Consider the following 20,827-nt stretch of genomic DNA (forward strand, 5'->3'; position numbering starts at 1 on the left):
GCTGATGCTGAACTCTGGCTGCACCTAGTTGAACTCGGGTTTAGTGTAACACAACACAGGCAAACGCTGTTTTCGTCATCGGACTTGTCTTGAGTACTCGAGTGAGCAGTACCCAAAGTCCAGCTGATGCTGAACTCTGTTTACACCTAGGGGAACTCGGGTTTAGTGTAACACAGGCAAACGCTGTTTTTGTCATCGGACTTGTCTTAATGAGTATTTGGGTGAGCTGTACCCAAGATAGAGCTGATGCTGAAACCTAGCTGTACCTAGGGGAACTCGGGTTTGGTGTAACATAGGCAAACGCTGTTTGCGTCATCGGACATATCTTGACGAGGACTATCCAAGACAACGCTGTAGCTGAGCCCTGGCGGTATCTAGGGCAACTCTGGTTTCGGTACATTATAATATAGAAATATTTCATGCAATCTCAAGTTAGGCATAAAAACATAATATTAACTGAACAAAAATCTTACCAGAAGTGAATATAACTACTTGAGTTAGAACACATTTATTAATTTGCCATACATGAAACACTTTATTTGTGTCTAAAAAAATACGTATGTATATATCCATTTGAATATCAAAATTAAGTACAGTCGATTTCACTAATAGTAACACAGGGAATAAAGAGAATACTGGAGTCCATAGACTGCGGTAACTACTTACTATCAGACGCGCTGTATGCTTGATTTCCACCAGAAAAGTATTTCTGTTTCAAACGATCTTCATAGAATTCACAACAATCAACAGAAATAGTTTGACAGATTCTATGGTACTACTCAACTCAACCAAGTACCAGTCATAAAGACGAGTCTCAGATATTTCACGATGACAATAACAGCGTTTACCTATGTTGCACGAAACCCGAGTTCCTTTAGGAATAGCCCGAGTTCAGCATCAGCTCTACCTTGGTTACTGCTCACTCAAGTACTCATCAATACAAGTCCGATGACAAAACAGCGTTTGCATATGTTGCACGAAACCCAAGTTCCCTTAGGAATAGCCAGGGTTCAGCATCAGCTCTCTACCTTGGTTACTGCTCACTCAAGTACTCATCAATACAAATCCGATGACGAAAACAGCGTTTGCCTATGTTGCACGAAACCCGAGTTCCCCTAGGAATAGCCAGGGTTCAGCATCAGCTCTGCCCTGGTTACTGCTCACTCAAGTACTCACCAAAACAAGTCCGATGACGAAAACAGCGCTTGCCTATGTTACACCAAACCCGCGTTCCCATAGGAATAGCCAGGGTTCAGCATCAGCTCTACCTTGGTTACTGCTCACACAAGTACTCATCAAGACAAGTCCGATGACGAAAACAGCGCTTGCCTATGTTACTCCAAACCCGCGTTCCCCTGGGAAAAGCCAGGGTTCAGCATCAGCTCTACCTTGGTTACTGCTCACACAAGTACTCATCAAGACAAGTCCGATGACGAAAACAGCGCTTGCCTATGTTACTCCAAACCCGCGTTCCCCTGGGAAAAGCCAGGGTTCAGCATCAGCTCTACCTTGGTTACTGCTCACTCAAGTACTCATCAAGACAAGTCCGATGACGAAAACAGCGTTTGCCTATGTTGCACGAAACCCGAGTTCCCTTAGGAATAGCCAGGGTTCAGCATCAGCTCTACCTTGGTTACTGCTTACTCAATTACTCATCAATACAAGTCCGATGACGAAAACGGCGTTTGCCTTTGTTGCACGAAACCCGAGTTCCCATAGGAATAGCCAGGGTTCAGCATCAGCTCTACCTTGGTTACTGCTCACACATGTACTCATCAAGACAAGTCCGATGACGAAAACAGCGCTTGCCTATGTTACTCCAAACCCGCGTTCCCCTGGGAAAAGCCAGGGTTCAGCATCAGCTCTACCTTGGTTACTGCTCACACAAGTACTCATCAAGACAAGTCCGATGACGAAAACAGCGCTTGCCTATGTTACTCCAAACCCGCGTTCCCCTGGGAAAAGCCAGGGTTCAGCATCATCTCTACCTTGGTTACTGCTCACTCAAGTACTCATCAAGACAAGTCCGATGACGAAAACAGCGTTTGCCTATGTTGCACGAAACCCGAGTTCCCTTAGGAGTAGCCAGGGTTCAGCATCAGCTCTACCTTGGTTACTGCTCACTCAAGTACTCATCAATACAAATCCGATGACGAAAACAGCGTTTGCCTATGTTGCACGAAACCCGAGTTCCCCTAGGAATAGCCAGGGTTCAGCATCAGCTCTGCCCTGGTTACTCCTCACTCAAGTACTCACCAAAACAAGTCCGATGACGAAAACAGCGCTTGCCTATGTTACTCCAAACCCGCGTTCCCCTAGGAATAGCCAGGGTTCAGGATCAGCTCTACCTTGGTTACTGCTCACACAAGTACTCATCAAGACAAGTCCGATGACGAAAACAGCGCTTGCCTATGTTACTCCAAACCCGCGTTCCCCTGGGAAAAGCCAGGGTTCAGCATCAGCTCTACCTTGGTTACTGCTCACTCAAGTACTCATCAATACAAGTCCGATGACGAAAACAGCGTTTGCCTATGTTGCACAAAACCCGAGTTCCCTTAGGAATAACCAGGGTTCAGCATCAGCTCTACCTTGGTTACTGCTCACACAAGTACTCATCAAGACAAGTCCGATGACGAAAACAGCGCTTGCCTATGTTACTCCAAACCCGCGTTCCCCTGGGAAAAGTCAGGGTTCAGCATCAGCTCTACCTTGGTTACTGCTCACTCAAGTACTCATCAATACAAGTCCGATGACGAAAACAGCGTTTGCCTATGTTGCACGAAACCCGAGTTCCCCTAGAAATAGCCAGGGTTCAGCATCAGCTCTACCTTGGTTACTGCTCACTCAAGTACTCATCAAAACAAGTCCGATGACGAAAACAGCGCTTGCCTATGTTAAACCAAACCCGCGTTCCCCTGGGAAAAGCCAGGGTTCAGCATCAGCTCTATCTTAGAAACTGCTCACCCAATTAACTCATCAAGGCGAGTTGGATGACGAAAACGGCTTATTTTTATGTTGGCAATTAACGTTTTCAATATGTAATGATAATGGTTAATTGTATTGATTTTCGGCCAACACTGTATATTTACATGCATACATACATATTTACATATTTATATATTTATATTCATACATACATACCTACATACATTCATACATACCTACATACATTCATACGTACGAACATACATACTGATCTATGGGCGACGATGATCATTTACCATCAGGCGATCCATCAGTCCCTTGTCTCCCAGTTCATTAAAAATAATTTCTAGCCGTGTTCTACTTCTATCCAACGAAAACATGTTTCGTTGCAAAATTAAAAATGGGGCGCATAGTGCGGAGTGGCAACAGCGCATTTTCCTTCCTGTTCTTACACTAGCTTAGATTCATAATCCTGTCTCTTTCACGCAAGGCTCGACTACGCTTCAACAAAAGGGAAAGCCTTATAAATAGCGCTTAAAATAAGGGTAACCCTTATTAAAGGCTTGCAAGCCGTATCGGATAGCGGTAAGCCAATGCACAGGGCTAGCTTTATTGTTTTGCTAAGTTTTTTGTAAGGGCTAGTCAAATGAATGGGCTTGCAGTTCGAAAGGGAGAGTCTCTCGATTGGGTCGTCCTTACGTTAGGGATTCCCAATGAAAGGCTTGTAGCGCGGAAGGGGTTGTCCGGTCCCTGGATGGAAGGAACTAATTTGTTCCGTCTATTGTCCTTTGAGTCGTCGGCAACCCGAACCCTCCTTAGGGACCGGCCACACAGTGGCGGAGCGTCGATACAACTCGATTCCCAACGGGTTTCCTAAAATTCTCTAGCATCTGTAGAAGTCCATACAAAACAGATTCCAAAAACCCCCCCCGGCTTTACCAACGAAAATTTTCACGCCCCGCCACTGGGGCCACATCTAAGAGACGCATGTCCTGAGGTGCGGAACGGACGTCCGCGCCGGGAACGCTGCCTTAGAACTTGTACACTCCTTTTTGCTGTGTAATGAATTTACAATTTATCCCAGCCTTTCGAACACTTTACAGCATTCGTGGTCAACGGATGACTGAGGAAAAAAAATTTTTTTTCCTCAGTCTCCCGTTCCAAACATCTAAACTATTATCTCGAGAATTTGATATTAATGGGCATCCAGTTCAACCTGATTCAGATATCGTTTAATCAAAAATTTTCATACCTGGGTTATGTGGATGTAAGTTGTTGTCGTGTATGACGGGCCCATGAGTCTGTAGCATGGCTTTCAGTTCAGCCATACGCTCTTCCACACATACCGCTGTTAACCTAGAGAAAAAACACACAATAATTTATTAAGAAGCGCTGGTAGTCTAGCGGTAAGTACGTGCGACTTTCGTCCCGGAGGTCGCGGTTCGAACCCCGGCTCGCACCAATGAGTTTTTCGGAATTTATGTGCGAAATGTCATTTGATATTTGCCAGTCGCTTTTCGGTGAAGGAAAACATCGCGAGGAATCCGGACTAATTCCAATAAGGTCTAGTTTACTCTTCGGGTTGGAAGGTCAGATGGCAGAGACGCTTTCGTAAAAACTGGTGCCTACAAAATCTTGGGATTAGTTGTCAGAGAAGACCCCAGGCTCCCATGAGCCGTGGCAAATGCCGGGATAACGCAAGGAGGATGATGATGACATGAATGGATGTACAACTAGGGAACAAATCAAATTATTTTATTGAATATTTTTTGATTTGCTCTTTTTTCAAGTAGTCACACTACTATATATAAATTACGGCGGGCGGATGGTCTAGTGGTGAAGACGTTAGCCGCGTAAGCTGAAGACCCGGGTTAGATTCCCGGCTCGGCCACCAGTGGGCCTTGTCGTTGTTTCTTTCGTGTATGATATCTATTTCAATTTATAATGAATGGATGTGTTTACCTGGCTTCAGCGTCATGGTCCCAGCACTCATCGCAGGTGTCGCTGGCGATTTTAAGAGCTCTCGCTTCTGGCACCGGGCCCTTGGGCAGTGGTGGTCGCGCCTTGTTCCTCGACACTAGCGTCTGTGACAATGAGAATACATGTACATACAATCACGCTGTATCCCATGAAGGGGTAGACAGAGCACATGAAACTACTCAAGTTTCAGTGCTACATTTATAATACGTATATCCTGTACTACAAACTTCTCAGACTACATTTTTATTATAAGGTTTTTAAAAAGAGTAAACAAGGCTAAGACGAATTCAATTTTTTTTTCGAAATTACCTAAAATTATGTGACAATTTCTTTGAAAATCTACATCACACCGGAGTTATTTTCGTACAAAATTAATCTGCAACGTCTACTACAATTACTTAATGCTATGCCTTAGTGATTATAAATTTCTATTATATATTTTTGGCAATTTTTTGAAAACGAGCCTTCTCCGTCACAATTATTGCCACTTCTGGATATTTTCTCATATTTTGTTAGACCAAATAGAAAAAGTCCTATAATATGTTGTATATTTGTAAACTACTCGGAAAGCTCTTTAATATGATACCACACACGGTATGATTAAGCGCTCGGTTGCGATTTCACTATTTTTCACATGAAAGCCCTCTTAAATAAAGTATCAAACTTCTAAAAGTTTCTTCATTATTATTGCAAAATTTTCATTATTTTTATACTCAGGATCATCAGGTCTCATGATTGTAAACGAAATGTTAAAGGTATTTTTTTCAATTTTCCACCGAGTTACGATTTTTAGTGTTACTTATAAGATCGTAACTAAGTGGAAAATATGTCATTTTTTTCTCCCGTTAGCTCACGGTTCGGAGTGGGAATTGACAAAATTAAAAAAATTAACAGCAAAATAGAAATTAGCTAAAAAGCAGTTTTTTGTTAGTTTCTATCTGTGTATTTTTACAGATAACAAAATAAAAGTCTGCCCCCGTATCAACCATGTTTTTTGTATACTATGTCGGTGGCAAACAAGCATACGGTCCGCCTGATAAAAAGCGGTCAGCGTAACCTATGGACGCTTGCAACTCAAGGAGTGTCACATGCGTGTTGCCAACCCATTAGAAACTCGCATACTCCCTTTTGCTTTTAAGGAGGGTTCGGGTCGCCGACGACTCAAAGGACAATAGACGGAACAAATTAGTTTTCAGTACAGATGGTGTTTCTTTTACGCACTAGTGCGAGAAGTGGTTCATTATGTCAGATCGAAACTTCGGAGGGCCATCTGTACTGAAAACGTCGTACGATACACGTGCGAAAAGGAAATTCGTAACTCGTGTCGATTTAAAACACTCCCTTCGGTCGCGTTTCGAACGTTTCGAACTTCCTTTTTGCGCACTTGTATCGTAATGTACTATTCATAGGTCCTTCCGTCACCGACACACCGCACCCTCGTAGTTTTTGACGTAGTTACCTGCATGCTTGCTCTGTGCGGCCGCATGGCGTGGTACGGCACGGCGTGCGGGGGCGCGGGCCCGGGGTGCGCCCCGGAGCAGCGCCACAGCATCTCCCACAGCACGAGACCTACGAGGACATATACATGTAGTAAGATTATGTCATGTTATGGGGGATGTTGGGCCTGCCCTGGCGCTGCAGTGCGTCAGGAATGTTCGCCGCCTGGAGGACGGACGGCTTCCACGCCGTGATGCGGAAGCGGGTGGCGTCTCTGTGCGAGCGCGTGCGAGGCAGTACCAACACTCTCCTGAAGGTGATTGCTGAGAGGGTGGACAGCCCTATCCTCACGCACTGGATGTCCTTGCATCAGTCTAATTGTAGCTATACTTTCTACTAACGTATATTTAGTTTAGTTTTTAAGTTATTACTAACATAATATGGATGTGTGTCCGAAATAAATGCTTTCATTTCATTTCATTTCATATACAGTGTGGAAACATATGTCGGGCCCTGGAGGGAAACTATCTTAACCGTTGGAGTGTCGGCCGGTCGACTCCCGGCCGATTACGTCAATCAAATTTGATTAATTGGAATAAAATCCAAATTCCGATGACTCAAAAATCAATCTGGCACCCGAGGAGCTACATCCTTATGCTGGTTTATTAAAAAAAACCTGCATTCATATATTTTTTAAAACTAGCTTGCTTCGAGCAGGACTCCAACTAAAAATTAAAACACTCTCTTTTGTTAGATTAATCGATAAGATTCAGGATAACATTTTTCTAATAAACACAACAGCGAGGTTAACTGTTACATTTTTTTATATGTAATATATTATATCATGTAAATTAGTTTAAGTACCTTTAAAGGTTAAAATAATGTTAGTCCATTAAACGAAAAGTGGCAAAATTAGTCAAAATAGTTGGCACATGCGAAACGATTTATATAGACGGTGGCGCCCCTATTATTAACCCCCGACGCAAAAACGACGGGTAGTTATAAGTTGGACGCGTCTGTCCGTCTGTGGCATCGTAGCTCCCGAACGGATGAACCGATTTAGATTTAGTTTTTTGTCTGAAAGCTGAGTTAGTGTGTTCTTAGCCATGTTTTATGAAAATCGGTTCACTATGTCGCGGTTGGGGGTTTTTTCAAAATTTTAATATTGTGGTTATTCATGATCAACATTTTATCAACTTAGGAGTCATTATTTTTATACTAGTTTTTGCCCGCGGCTTGCTCGCGTTAAATTCGAAAATTGCTATACTAACGTCCACCCCCCCTCCCATTTTAGGGAAGTGGGAGCCGGGGGAGAGGGGGAGGAGGGTAGAAGCGTAGTCTACTACGTCGCGGTCAGGGTTTTTTCAAAATGAGAATGTTGTGGTTAGGTTATTTGCTAGGCCGCTCGTGATCGTTGTTACCTAGAGCGTAGACGTCGACGGCGCACAGCGCCCAGCCCGCGCCGTCCAGGTCCAGCGCGCCGTCCAGCGCCTCGGGCGCCAGGTAGCGCAGCGTGCCCGCCTGCGGACGACACGACCACATTATTATTCAGCTCCCGCACTGTTATTCCTCATTTAAAGGGTCGTGTATGTATGTAAACACTCTATTGTACGTAGGACTAATTTAAATAGATATCATACACGAAAGAAAAAACGACAAGGCCCACTGGTGGCCGAGCCACTAGGGCGGTCGGGTGGTCTAGTGGTGAAGACGTTAGCCGCGTAAGCTGAAGACCCGGCTGGGTAATTTTTTTTAAAGTTATTTTTTACGCGATTCATACTCAGAATCGAGAGCTCTTTCGATCCTGATAAAAGAAAAAAAATGTCCCAAGATTTCCATACATTTTTTCGAACCTTCCATTCCGTTACCGCCATACAAAATGTATGAAAAAATGGTAACGGAATGGGAAAAAAACCTTGGGACACTTTTTTTTCTCCTATTAGGATTGAAAGAGCTCGCGATTCTGAGTGGAAAACACATAAAAATTTCCAAATATAAAAAAAAGTGGAATGGACTACTTTAAAAAAAAAATGGCCCAGGTATGTATTTCACGAAATTTATTCTAGAAAACTATTAAAAACTATGTGCATGATCGTAGAAAATGTATTGTATGCAACGGTGCTTAACTAAATCAAAAAATACTCGTGGCGGTTTATTACAATTTTCAGTTTCGCCTCAAATTGTTACCCACGCCACTCTCCTTTTTTGACCTCCTATAAACGCCGGTTAATAGTACATTGTGCAACAAGGGGAGGAAGTTGAATATTACTAACGAGAATAACTTAAATCAAAAAATAAGACTCGAGTTAGTAATATTCATACTCCCCGAATTACACACAATGTTTTTCATCACACTCGCAATGTAAAAAATATGTAAACTGATGTAAAAAAGTTAAGTACGGTACAAGAAATATCATTATTCCCTTGGGAAAACGATTTTTCTATAACTCACGCTCCGTCTGCGTGCAATAGCACATTTAAAGTGCGGGTGTGATCAAGCGCGGATCCAGTTTCATGGCCAGGGGGGGGGTCACGTGGTATAAAGACCCAGGCCCCAGGGGGGGTCACGTGGTCTATTCGCATGGGTGTGATGAAAAATATAAAAATTTTACCTTCCAATAAAATTGTTATTATTTTGCCTGGTATATCCGAGGTCTTATATAGAGAGAGTACGTCGTAGACGTCGCATCGGACCGATAGATGGCGCCATCGTTCGTTGTAAGTCGCTCCGGCGTCACACCGCCGCGATGTTGGTAGTCCCGTTTTCCCCACCTGCAGCATAAGGCTCCTACGCGCCCCGGCCCGCCACCAGCCACCCTCATTGTTGAGGAGAAGTGCCGACGGTATATTAAGCCTACCAGGAAGGCATCACTCAGACCTCGGATATACCAGGCAAAATAATAACAATTTTATTGGAAGGTAAAATTTTTATATTATTTGTGCCGTTTGTATATCCGAGGTCTTATATAGAGACCTGTTTATTATCTCCTGGTGGCGAGTCAGCTGGCGCGCAAGCCTTTGGTAGCCCTATTGGCATAGCATAGAAGAATAAGTGAATCGGTTGTTGAACCGATTTGACAGATGTATCAGTCGAAATCGCCTTCGATCCGCGAATATCTCGGAGCCAGAAACGCCTAAAGAGATTTTCGTGATGACGTTTAGCTTTAGTCAGCGAATAGTTAGAGAAATGACATTATTATACATTGTAGGCGAGGCTGACTTGAACAAGATACAAAAACCTTAGATACACTTTTATTATTAACAGACACGTTATTTTATCAGGTTATTATAAACCCAATTTCAGACACAAAGTGTGGAAATTAACTGTAAAAGTAGTGTAACTATCTGTACTGTAGCAGGGTAACGTAATTGATACTGCTTTTGTCAACCCTTCGTAAAAATTATCTAAATCAATATTAGCTTTGATATGACTATTTAAAGTCCAACGTCTTACGTCCATATCAAACACAGAAAAAGGTCATCACTCACGCGCCCGAGGGCTATTTGTTACGATACTGGTATTTTCGATCAGACTATTTCGCGTCAAGCGAGCGCGGTTACAAGCGAGACTCCTGAACTCTGAACTCTTTTTAGTGAGGGCATTTGAGGATACTGATCGCTCGGTAAAACTAGCCTAGAAGATGAAAAGTACGAGCGCTGTCGATTGCTACTACACTGGACGGAGGTATCAGTCGATTTCTTCAAGTCAGTCATTGACTCTTAGGGTAATCCATTACCTAATCCAAAACCCGATGCGACGGATTTCTACTTCGTGCAATGAAGGTCGACAGTGTAGACTGAGAGGTGACGTCAGTGTCGCATCGCTGGTAGCAGGTCAAGGGGTGAATTAAAACACCGCCACACATGCGCGCTTTGAGAGCGTAGGCGGAGCGCAATAATGGCGGTGCACCGCACAAACGCTGGCGTTGCGCCCAGTGGGCACTAGCGGGAACTAACGAGCGCGGATTGCGAGCGCAACGCGCGCGGGACGCGAGCGGAATGCGCGCGCATTCAGCGCGCTGATAGCGTAGCGTTAGCGAAGCGGAATGCGCTTTATGTGTGGCGGAGGCTTAATACGTACCGTTGTACGGCGTAATGCAGGGCTCTCGCAGACGAAGAGGTACGATGACGGGCGAAGCAGAAGAAGGCGAGGTCACCGAAGGTCACTTACTTGGCTCCCAGGGGGTGCATACTGACCTCGTACGACAGTCTGTTGGAGTCAGCAGTTACTGTCGTAGTTACTCGTAACCGAAGAGATGTAGTCCTGCCATCGTACAGCATAACATAACATACAACCGAACTGTGCATAGCATATAGTGCTATGCGAACCTTAATCCGGCTGCATGTCACTTCAGTCGCCAGCGCCACCGCCTGTTGAAGATTATTTTCCATCGGAAGAGCTTTACTTTGTACAATATTCCGATTATTTAAGGTCTTATCGGGCTGCAAATGCAAGCAAAACAGGAGCGATTGGCCTACAGCTATCGGCAGCTGTACGAGGTAATGCTGGAAACCAACCTCCCTCTGTAGACTACGAAAGTTGTGAAATTGATGAAATCAGGTTCTACGATCGAATCAAGCTCTATATTAATTCTCCTCCTGAGTTCCTGGCCCCTTTCGCTTTGAGCTGGAATCTCAAGTTCACTAAGGCGAAGCGGGTTTATTTTTCCCAATTTGTTTATTAGAGGCTCGGCGAATAAGTTAATCTCTCGAATGGACAGGGGGCGCCACAAGCCTCCGGGAAATCGTCGTGTACTTGGAACCCCCGCGGCCAGATTACCGATCGGTTTTGGTGTCCGCCCGGTAAACAGACGCACGCTCAGGATGCAGCACGCTGGCTCGAATTCAGATCTGGACATTCTGAAAGAGTTTTTTTTTTTTAATTCCGCAAACCTTTACGATGTCTTTGACCTACACAATGTGCGACGTACAGGAATCACAGGGTCGTCTCGCGAGGCGCCTCTCCGATTAGATAGCTCGCGAACATCGTCAGGACACCCTCGCAGCAGTGCGGCTCCTCGTCCGGTTATTGACGTCTTACCTCGTTCAACTATGGGTGGCCAAGCCACGTTAGGACGTAGCATCTTTAGAATTTATCTGTTCTCACTTCGGCGACGGAGGAGTCATTGGTCAAAATAGAGTGTAAATACTGTCGAAGTACTTCACGGGAACTGGAAAGAGAAGAGTGGATACCATAGTGTACGGGATGTCAGCTGATAGCGGCGCCCGGCGTCACATTGGAGGGCAGTATCAGCCTGGTCAGCAACAGAGTCTGCAACGATACCGTAGCGGACGGAGCCCGGATATGGTCGTGGCACCATTGTAGGGGAAGACAGTGCTCGCGGTGAGCGTGACATCTTAGGCGCGACGGGCGTTATCAGCGTGGCGGCTAGCAGTACCAAGGGACCACATCAGCAATCTTACCAGCTTGTCACTGCAGCAGACGATGTTACGTTCGGCGGTGAGATTGAGACGGCCGTCGTCAGCTCGAAAGGCGTCTTCGATGCCCCTGTCGCGTCACGCAGTATCGTGCTCGGTGGCCCTCTCGAGGTCGCCGCCGTCAGCGCGGGAGGCACCGGCGCCAGCATGACAGTCAGCTACATCGGTGAACAGCATCAACAGAGTTCGCGGCGTCGTCACGGCAGACGCGGCAGGAAAATTAGCGACGCCTTCGCGGCAGCCGCAGTATTGCGCTCGGTGGCGCGATGAAGGTCGCCGCGTCTGCAATCTTACCTCGTGCGATCGAGGCGACATCAAGGCGCCAGCATCAGCGTGTCGGCCGACGACACCGGTGGAAAACTTCAAGTAGCTTGCGGCGATGTCACGGCAGACGCAGCAGAAGGATTGCGACGCCTGTGCAGCGGTTAACAGTATTACGCTCCGCATCACCACTGAGGCTTGTCACGGCAGACGAACGCTCTGCATCACCATCGAGGCGCCAGCATAAGCGTGGCGGCCAGCGATACTGGTGGACAGCTTCAGCAGGGTCGCGGCGTTTTCACGGCAGATGAGCGCGCTGCATCACCATCGAGGCGCCAGCATAAGCGTGGCGGCCAGCGATACTGGTGGACAGCTACAGCAGGATCGCGGCGTTGTCAGGGCTGACGCACGCTCTGCATTACCATCGAGGCGCCAGCATAACCGTGGCGGCCAGCGATACTGGTGGACAGCTACAGCAGGATCGCGGCGTTGTCAGGGCTGACGCACGCTCTGCATTACCATCGAGGCGCCAGCATAACCGTGGCGGCCAGCGATACTGGTGGACAGCTACAGCAGGATCGCGGCGTTGTCAGGGCTGACGCACGCTCTGCATTACCATCGAGGCGCCAGCATAACCGTGGCGGCCAGCGATACTGGTGGACAGTCAGCAGGATCGCGGCGTTGTCAAGGCAGACGCACGCTCTGCATCACCATCGAGGCGCCAGCATAAGCGTGGCGGCCAGCGATACTGGTGGACAGCTTCAGCAGGATCGCGGCGTTGTCATGGCAGACGAACGCTTCTTTCTAAAATAATATGAATCTGCTCACCCATTCGTCGGAGAAATTCAAACCTCCTCGGAGCGCGGTATTCCTCCACCGCGCCCGCCGCCGCCGCCGCCGCCGCAGCCCGCAGGTCGCGCAGCCCGCGGTCGCGAAGCACGTGGTCCCCGGAGCACGTGGTCCCCGGCGGAGCAACTTACCTACGTTACCGCTTATATTCTCGCGCGAAACTTTTAATACGCGGATAACACTTCCTACTTTAGTCTCGGAAATGCGAATAGTTTAAAAAGAAAACTGATTAACGGTAACGATTTTTGCAGCATGGAACTTTCTTACAAAAAAGTGGGTAGAATCATAAAGCACCGCTCGTTCATTTCTATCGTGAGAACCCCGAAAGACGAATAATGATCGCTAGCGAGGCATAATATATCTCATTATTCAAGAAGAACGAGCGTAAATTAAAAGGGAAGAAAGAATTGACGGTGAAAATTGAAATTGAAAAATTTCATAATTCCGAAACGTTATAAGCCACTTTTTAAATAAAAACACGAATAACTCTGGTTTGACCAGGAGTAACAAGGAAATAGAAACTAAAAGATTAATTTCGAGACACCATGCTGTAAAAATGTTCGAACGGAATACGCGACAACCGGTCACTTCGGCGTTCGACGAAACAATGTGGGTGGCTGGTGGCGGGCCGGGGCGCGTAGGAGCCTTATGTTGCAGGTGGGGAAAACGGGACTACCAACATCGCGGCGGTGTGACGCCGGAGCGACTTACAACGAACGATGGCGCCATCTATCGGTCCGATGCGACGTCTACGACGTACTCTCTCTATATAAGACCTCGGATATACAAACGGCACAAATAATATAAAAATTTTACCTTCCAATAAAATTGTTATTATTTTGCCTGGTATATCCGAGGTCTGAGTGATGCCTTCCTGGTAGGCTTAATATACCGTCGGCACTTCTCCTCAACAATGAGGGTGGCTGGTGGCGGGCCGGGGCGCGTAGGAGCCTTATGCTGCAGGTGGGGAAAACGGGACTACCAACATCGCGGCGGTGTGACGCCGGAGCGACTTACAACGAACGATGGCGCCATCTATCGGTCCGATGCGACGTCTACGACGTACTCTCTCTATATAAGACCTCGGATATACAAACGGCACAAATAATACTAATTCTATCTTTTTAGTTTCGACTATACGACATAAAATTGTACCTCTGAAAAATTATAACAAATAATGTCTCCTGGGTTACTCTGCTAAAAAACTTACCTCAGTTAAAGCTGCGGCATTAACGGATTGATTTTTGTAGTTTTATTATTATAGCGTTAGAAAGAGACAAAAGGTAGCCTATATCACTCTCCATCCCTTCAACTATCTCCACTTAAAAAATCACGTTAATTTGTCGCTCCGTTTTGCCGTGAAAGGCGGACAAACAAACAGACACACACACTTTCCAATTTATAATATTAGTATGGATAATGTCTCCTGGGTTACTCTGCTAAAAAAACTTACCTCAGTTAACGCTGCGGCGTTAGCCCTCTTATTCCTGTGTAAGACTTGGGCTAGTCCCAGGTCAGCCAGGCGCGCCTGTCCGTTGCAAACAAGCACATTGGAGCTGTTCACGTCTCGATGCACGATACAGGGTTTTGATGGCGCTGAAAAAAAAAATGGAAATTTTGTAACTATTTAACCGCATCAAAATATAGACAAGTCAAAAAAAAAATGAAATGTCAATTTTGTTCACTTGTTATATTCATACATTTTAACTTCCGATTAGCAGAAACGTCAATCGATGCCACTAGGCTTAGAATAAATTTAAAAGTGGAAAATGTCTGCCTTGGGTGAGACTTGAACTCACGGCCTCTGGATATTTTCCACTACTAAGGTCAATGGGACCCGTAGACATTTTCCACTTTTAAATTTGTTATATTCATATTCATTTATTTTGTAAATGCACAGATACATTACACGTCAACAGTTATAGTTCATATATACTTACTGCTAGTATGTAGATGTGCCAACGCCGAGCTGAGTCCATGGGCTAACGTGGCAAATTCCATCCAACTCAGTGGGGCTTCTTCTAAACGGGCTCTTAATGTACTCTCGCATAGCTCTACTACTATTAGCTAGTAGCAAGACTTCTAAGGCTGTGATATCACATTGTGATATTACTTACTGATAGTATTCATGGATTGATAGACCACCTTATAGCTACTGTACTGTGATATTACACTTGACATGTAATATTATACTTACTGCTAGTGTATAATTGTATATTGATTGGTAACCTCTTTATAGCGAATGTACTATGATATCACACTTGACTGAGATGTGATATTACACTTGACATGTAATATTACACTTACTGCTAGTATGTAGATGTGCCAACGCCGAGCTGAGTCCATGGGCTAACGTGGCAAATTCCATCCAACTCAGTGGGGCTTCTTCTAAACGGGCTCTTAATGTACTCTCGCATAGCTCTACTACTATTAGTCAGTAGAAAGACTTCTAAGGCTGTGATATTACTTACTGATAGTATTCATGAATTGATAGACCACCTTATAGCGTCTGTACTGTGATATCACATTTGACTGCGATGTGATATTAGTATTACACTTGACATGTAATATTATACTTACTTCTAGTGTACATTGATCGGTAGACCTCTTTATAGCGGATGTACTGTGATATCACACTTGACTGAGATGTGATATTACACTTGACATGTAATATTACACTTACTGCTAGTATGTAGATGTGCCAACGCCGAGCTGAGTCCATGGGCTAACGTGGCAAATTCCATCCAACTCAGTGGGGCTTCTTCTAAACGGGCTCTTAATGTACTCTCGCATAGCTCTACTACTATTAGTCAGTAGAAAGACTTCTAAGGCTGTGATATTACTTACTGATAGTATTCATGAATTGATAGACCACCTTATAGCGTCTGTACTGTGATATCACATTTGACTGCGATGTGATATTAGTATTACACTTGACATGTAATATTATACTTACTTCTAGTGTACATTGATCGGTAGACCTCTTTATAGCGGATGTACTGTGATATCACACTTGACTGAGATGTGATATTACACTTGACATGTAATATTACACTTACTGCTAGTATGTAGATGTGCCAACGCCGAGCTGAGTCCATGGGCTAGGGTGGCAAATTCCATCCAACTCAGTGGGGCTTCTTCTAAACGGGCTCTTAATGTACTCTCGCATAGCTCTACTACTATTAGTTGAGAGCGTGGACCGCCTTCTAAGGCTGGTCGGCTGTCGCTTCCTGAAATGAAATTATTTTTATTATTTTTAAACCCCCAACGCAAAAACGACGGGGTGTTATAAGTTTGACGTGTCTGTCTGTCTGTTTGTTTGTCTGTCTGTGGCATCGTAGCTCCCGAACGGATGAAACGATTTAGATTTAGTTTTTTTTTGTCTGAAAGCTGAGTTAGTCGGGAATGTTCTTAGCCATGTTTCATAAAAATCGGTCTATGTCGCGGTTGGGGGTTTTTTCAAAATATTAATATTGTGGTTATTCATGATCAACATTATCAACTTAGAGACATTATTTTTATACTAGTTTTTGCCCGCGGCTTCGCTCGCGTTAAATTCGAAAATTGCTCTATACTAACGTCCACCCCCCCCCTCCCATTTTAGGGAAGTGGGGGCCGGGGGGAGAGGAGGGGTTAGAAACGTAGCCTTTCATCATCATCCCATGGCGTCTAAGTTGAGAGGAAAAGCTAGTTGTAACATAACCAGTGATCGGAACTATGGGAGTAAAACCTTAGCGCTGACATAAATTGAAAAGAAAAAAACCTGGATTATTATTTTTAGATCAGTGTTAAATTTAATTCTATAGCTGAATCAAAAATTTCCAATACTTTATTCCAAGGATAATTAATATTTTTATGTCTGTAAGCACTCTATAATGTTCCGTAGACCGCATCATCACTTACCATCAGGTGTGATCGTGGTCAAACGTCTACCGATTCATACTAAAAAAAAAAAAAAAACAGCAAGTTTTGGTAATGTTTTACTCCCATAGTTACGATCACTGAACATAACCACCCAATAAGCTTCAGGTTTCCCTTGTAAGCCATGGTAAAAAGGCAAGGCAAAACAAATGACTGCAAACATCTAAACTCACCATAATACTTCAATGTGTTAGGATGTGACATGTGAGGGAGAGCGTATATCGCCGTCTCTTTCTGTTACGCACTAGCGCTGGACTATAGCTTCACAGATATAATAAACCCCTGGATGCTACGGGTCTTCAGACCTACGCGGAGCTCGGCCTTCGCATACACACTCGTACTTGTGTTCTAAGCACTGATTCTCTGGACACTATCTCGAGCTAGACCATACATTAAAATGCGACCGCCTACGAACGCGCTTACATTCCACCACACATAGATGGCGCCACAAAAAAATGCCTTGTTGCCACCGATTATTTGTAGATTGGCATTAAGTGTCAATTCCGAGCCGTAAATCTATGTCAAAAGTGACACTTAACGCCATCTACAAGTATAATCGAAAGCTACAAGACATTTTTTTTGTGGCGCCATCTATGTGTGGTGGAGTGTAAGCGCGGTCTTAGGCGGTCGCATTTAAATGTATGGGATGGTATGATCTTGTTATATTTAATCTATGGCTAGACCTAGGGTTAAAAAGATAGCTAGCTACACTCACCATAATATTTAAGTATGTTAGGATGTGACATGTGAGGGAGAGCGTATATCGCCGTCTCTTTCTGTTACGCACTAGCGCTGGACTTTAGCTTCACAGATATAATAAACCCCTGGATGCTACGGGTCTTCGGCCCTACGCGGAGCTCGGCCTTCAGCCTTCGATTACACACTCGTACTTGTGTTCGATTGACACTATCTTGACCTAGATCACCTAGGATTAAAAAGATAGCTTGGTACACTCACCATAATATTTAAGTATGTTAGGATGTGACATGTGAGGGAGAGCGTATATCGCTGCCTCTTTCTGCCACGCGTTAGCACTGGAGTATAACTTGACAGCGACTGGCGTTGTGCCGAGACTGCCGCGCCACACTGAGCCGAATTTGCCTTGGCCTGAAAATTAAGATTACTTAAATAAATATTATAGGACATTCTTACACAGATTGACTGTCCCACGGTAAGCTCAAGAAGGCTTGTGTTGTGGGTACTCAGACAACGATATATATATAATATACAAATACTTAAATACATAGAAAACATCCATGACTCAGGAACAAATATCTGTGCTCATCACACAAATAAATGCCCTTACCGGGATTCGAACCCGAGACTGCGGCTTAGCAGTCAGGGTCACTTCCCGCTACGCCAGACCGGTCGTCAACTAATAGTTATTTGTTTTACAAGGGAGCAAAGTTGTTTAAGTATTGATACCCGAGCAAACGAAAGATTCCAATATTGAACCGCGAGCGTAGGGAGCGGTTCGAAAAGTGGAACCTTGAGCGTTGCGATTTAGACAAATTTTGGAGTGAAACCATAAATTAAATATAAGAAGATCATACCATCCCATACATTAAAATGTGACCGCCTATGTACGCATACACTACACCACACATAGATGGCGCCACAAAAAAAATGTCTTGTTGCCATCGAATATGTATTTATTATATGTATATAAGTAGGTTTATTGCGATAAGTATGAATACTGACTTGTGTTTTCTTATTTAATTTTTAAAATCCTGCACCAAACTAATGTTTCTGTTTAGCCCAATGGTTGACTGGTAGAGAATGCCTCAAGGCGTTAAGTCCGCCATTTGTACTCTTCTTTTTGTAAATTAGTGCAATAAAGTTTAAATAAATAAATAAATTATTTGTAAATTGGCGTTAAGTGTCACTTTCGAGCCATAAATCTATGTCAAAAGTGACACTTAACGCCATCTACAAGTATCATCGAAAGCTACAAGACTTTTTTTTGTGGCGCCATCTATGTGTGGTGTAGTGTATGCGTGTTCTTAGGCGGTCGCATTTTAATGTATGGGATGGTATGATCTTCTTATATTTAATCTATGGTGAAACACAAAACTTTTCACCACACCAACACGATAAAATACTAACTGATACATCAAACTAAATCAAATCCATCAATTTATTAAATAATTATGATTTAAAATCATTATTTATAGGTAGAATCTAACATCCAGCTTAAGTTTATTATCCCCCTTGCGTTATCCCGGCGTTTGCCACGGCTCATGGGAGCCTGGGGTCCGCTTTGACAAGTTTGACAACTAACCCCAAGATTTGGCGTAGGCACTAGTTTTACGAAAGCCACTGCCATCTGACCTTCCAACTCGAAGGGTAACTAGGCCTTATTGGGATTAGTCCGGTTTCCTCACGATGTTTTCCTCCACCGAAAAGCGACTGGCAGATATCAAATGACATTTCGCACAGAAGTTCCGAAAAACTCACAGGTTCGAACCCGCGACCTCAGGATAGAAAGTCTCACGCTCTTACCGCTAGGCCACCACCGCTTTTTCATGATTCAAAATCATCATTTATAGGTAAAATCTAACATCCAGCTTAAGTAAGACATAAAGTTAAATTTTGTATGAAATTACCTTGGGGATAAAATGCAATTTTGCTATTTGCGTTTTCGAAGAATTAAGAGCGCCTTTACCAGTTGGTGTGGCGAAATAGTATTTTATGCAACAGGCGTTTAAAGGAGGTCAAAAAAGACGAGTGGCGTGGGTAACAATTTGAGGCGAAGCCGAAAATTGTTATTAAAACGCCACGAGTATTTTTTGACTCAGTTAAACACCGTTGCATACAAATCATACAATACTTTTTCTACGACCATGCACTTACTTTTTAATAGTTTTCTAGAATAACTTTCGTGAAATTCGCACTGTTCCCTGTATTTTGACTTGTCCTCTGTAATGATCCTACACTCACCCTGTCGCTCGCACTCCCCCGCGCCGCCGCATCCCCCGGCGCCCCGCGCACCCACGCTATATCCCTTAAAGGCTATTTAACAATACTTTAAGAGCTATATCGTATGCGTGGGTGCGCGGGACGCCGGGCGGGGGCGGGCATCTGCCATGTAGGGTTTTAACGATCTATGCTCGACCCTGTAAATGACGAATAACAGTTCGGGAGTAGAAAAATAATTTTAAAGAGTGCCCCAGGAGACTTACCAATATGCTCTATAAGCGTGAGGTTGTCCACACAGGACAACCCGGTTGCTAAGGCGTCAGGCCCGGTCCCCATCATGCCTCCTGAAACAGACATTTTAATACTGAGCTACTCCTTAGAACAGAAATAAAAAAAATACGAATTTGGAAATATTGTAAGACATTTGTATTACTAAATTAAAGTAAATTCACTTTTTTATTTTTAAAAACTTTTCTACACAGAATTAGTCAAAATATTCATAGATTTTTTTACTTTCCACTGAGTTACTCTCTTACAAGTATTACATAAGATATAATATTATTAAAACTAAAATTATACCTAAAAATAAAACTAAATATCAAACTACGTATAAAAATACTCAATTACAAAAATAAAATAAAAATAAAACTTACAAAGAGAAAAACAAACTGTTACAAGTTGTATGAGAAATCGTAACTCAGTGGAAAACATTTTGTTCAACTTTCGTATGAATATCGGTTTTTTAAAGAAACAACACTATTTTGTCTTTAGCTTCCGGTGTGTTTAGCCCGGCACTAATCATTTCCGGTAGCCATTACCTCACATTCTTTTCGCTCTCGATCTAACTTGCGAACGCGTCGCTGCATTAAAATTGCCATTTATTGCTAATTAAATAGTTAAAGTCACATTTTCCCAATAATTATCGTAAAATTAAGTTTAAACTCAGTGCTAGTCACATTATCAAAGTGGACAGGAAGAAAGCTCTGCTCCAAGAACAGTTCTGGGCTCGAGGAGACGGTAAGCCGGGCCCGCACGTGCGCCTTGCATACCAAGGCTGATGGTAAGCGAGCTGAAACCAACCCACTGGAACCTCATG

At 44.0% G+C, this 20,827-nt stretch overlaps 1 protein-coding gene across 1 annotated transcript in view; it reads right to left on the minus strand.

The window, feature by feature from the left end:
- The window catches only part of LOC125238578, a 43,970-nt gene that overhangs the window by 7,051 nt on the left and 16,092 nt on the right, over nucleotides 1-20,827 (minus strand). Inside the window, exons 5-12 of the mRNA XM_048145924.1 lie at nucleotides 19,995-20,075; nucleotides 17,770-17,919; nucleotides 15,951-16,121; nucleotides 14,345-14,487; nucleotides 7,764-7,863; nucleotides 6,365-6,474; nucleotides 4,888-5,009; nucleotides 4,178-4,281 (exon numbers count right to left, since the gene is read on the minus strand). Coding sequence (XP_048001881.1) covers nucleotides 4,178-4,281; nucleotides 4,888-5,009; nucleotides 6,365-6,474; nucleotides 7,764-7,863; nucleotides 14,345-14,487; nucleotides 15,951-16,121; nucleotides 17,770-17,919; nucleotides 19,995-20,075 — 981 coding nt within the window. The remainder of the gene's footprint in view (nucleotides 1-4,177; nucleotides 4,282-4,887; nucleotides 5,010-6,364; nucleotides 6,475-7,763; nucleotides 7,864-14,344; nucleotides 14,488-15,950; nucleotides 16,122-17,769; nucleotides 17,920-19,994; nucleotides 20,076-20,827) is intronic.

Source organism: Leguminivora glycinivorella, chromosome 24 (assembly GCF_023078275.1).
Source record: "Leguminivora glycinivorella isolate SPB_JAAS2020 chromosome 24, LegGlyc_1.1, whole genome shotgun sequence".
Lineage (NCBI taxonomy): Eukaryota > Metazoa > Arthropoda > Insecta > Lepidoptera > Tortricidae > Leguminivora > Leguminivora glycinivorella.